Source organism: Austrofundulus limnaeus, unplaced genomic scaffold (assembly GCF_001266775.1).
Source record: "Austrofundulus limnaeus strain Quisiro unplaced genomic scaffold, Austrofundulus_limnaeus-1.0 Scaffold2, whole genome shotgun sequence".
NCBI classification, from domain to species: Eukaryota; Metazoa; Chordata; class Actinopteri; order Cyprinodontiformes; family Rivulidae; genus Austrofundulus; species Austrofundulus limnaeus.
This window is the reverse complement of record NW_013952404.1, coordinates 7600813-7602731: the sequence shown is the minus strand read 5'-3', so window position 1 is coordinate 7602731 and position 1919 is coordinate 7600813. Positions and strand designations below refer to the sequence as shown.

Below are 1919 nucleotides of genomic sequence, written 5' to 3'. Positions count from 1 at the left end.
CCATGTACTGCAGAGGCACCTACTTTTATAAAACAACTTAAGCTTATATATTTRAGCCACATGCTAACTCACATGTACAAGCTGCAGGCCTGACCGTAGCCGGCTGCTACAGCCCACAGCCTGTAGGCCTCTGTGGTGACCCCGAGGGCCTCGCTCTGCTCCAGCAGCAGGTCGCTGGGCTCTGCGCTCAGGAGGCACAACAAACGCTCCTTCACTCCCAGAGAGTTCAACTGAGAACGAAGACCAGAAGAGAAATTATTCAAACATCCTACAGGACAGAGAAAACACATTTAAAAGGTGTAATAAAGTTAATAAACAGTAATAAAGTCTGTTGTTTTTTTAATCTATGACTAGAAGCACTCATTTTATATAATATTTATTTTTAAATGCATAATCTACTGATAAAAAAAGAGATGTTTAACCTCCTCAGCTTAATATTTCCCACTTGAAGCAGAACGTGTCAGAAGAATTAAAAACAATGTACCAGTCTGGCGCAGGCATGTCTGCCAGAGGTGGCTATAACCCTCAGTAGCTTCATGGCGCAGGTCAGCGGGTGTCCGTAAACAGACTGGGGACTGAGCGACGACGTCCAGGACGTGGGGAGGAACTCTGACATCACCGTGTCCATCAGTCGAGGACAGTCCAGCACCTGGAAGCAGAAGCAGAGGATAAAACAAAAACTCCAGTGAAAGAAACGGTGGGTTCATCTGTGCAAACGCTGTTACCTGAGTGGAGGATGAGGAGGAGTGTCGGGCGATCCGAGTCAGGACCTGCAGGATGTCCTGAACCACGCGGGGCGACGGTCGGARGACCTCGAGGATGTAGCGCAGCCTGGGGAGGAGCTTCATCTTCAGCAGACCCTTAACGACATCCTGCCTGCTGARGTCGTGATCACTCTTCTTCTCTTCCTTTTCCTTGGCGGTCTCCTTCATGACTTCATCCAGCCCTTCGTCCTCGTCATCCTCATCCTCTTGACACGAAGGCAGCATGGGGAAAGAGGCCATCCCTCGAAACCAGGAGAAGGTGGAGTCCAAACACTCCTGAAACAAACCCGGGACACRCAGGAGAAGTTGCTCCGTTTCTATATTTATTACTGTTAAAAAGACAAAACTGTGACACTCGAGTCATCTCACTTCATCTTCATGGCACACGAGGAGGGCTTTGAGTGCGTGCACGGCTGCAGACATCACTCCCTCCACGCTGTCGTCCAGAGCGAAGCGGAGCAGGAAGAGCAGGCCGGCGTCCAGCAGCGTGGACGTCACGCTGCCTTTCAGAACCGACTGGTACCGTCCAGCCCGAGCCTGCAGGAGGAGGGACGAGACAGAGTCACCCTGACTGACTGACCGTCTTAGCCTTACTCTACATCAGGGCTATTCAACTGGTGGCCCGTGGACCACATCCGGCCCGCGAGTGACCAAAATGTGGCCCGCCAATTGCTTCATTGATCTTTTAAGTCCAAACCTCCGGTTTTCTYCTTTAAGTTATTTTAGCTAGACATAGAKATGTTTGGTGTCTACAGAAACWTCAGAAACTTGGCTAGAAGCTGGTAAAAACTATTTCTATGAATATCTAAGACAGGTAAAACTACAAGCAGTTGAATATAAAACTATGAAAGTGAAAATAAAATTGGTTTAAAAATTTGGCAGGTCAAATATGTCAAAACAATATTTGTGTTAAATAGGAGGCAGAATGTGTTTTGTTTTTGATATTGTTTTATTATCACTACATTCATTACATAGGGTTCTGTATTTTGTATTCAATTCAATTCAATTCAATTCAAAAATACTTTACTGATCCCAGAGGGAAATTAGGTGTTGTTGTAACTCATTTAAGTAAAAACTTATTGTAGATGCTGATGGCTGTGGGCAGGAAAGATCTTCTGTAGCGGTCGTAGTATTTGTAGTATTTGTAGTATTTGT

At 46.1% G+C, this 1919-nt stretch overlaps 1 protein-coding gene across 2 annotated transcripts in view; it reads right to left on the bottom strand.

Annotated features, from left to right (window-relative positions):
- The window catches only part of rpap1 (RNA polymerase II associated protein 1), a 28396-nt gene that overhangs the window by 15233 nt on the left and 11244 nt on the right, over positions 1 to 1919 (bottom strand). For both annotated transcript variants that reach the window (XM_014014176.1, XM_014014169.1), the window contains 4 exon segments: positions 73 to 230; positions 485 to 649; positions 726 to 1040; positions 1134 to 1301. In XM_014014176.1, coding sequence (XP_013869630.1) covers positions 73 to 230; positions 485 to 649; positions 726 to 1040; positions 1134 to 1301 — 806 coding nt within the window.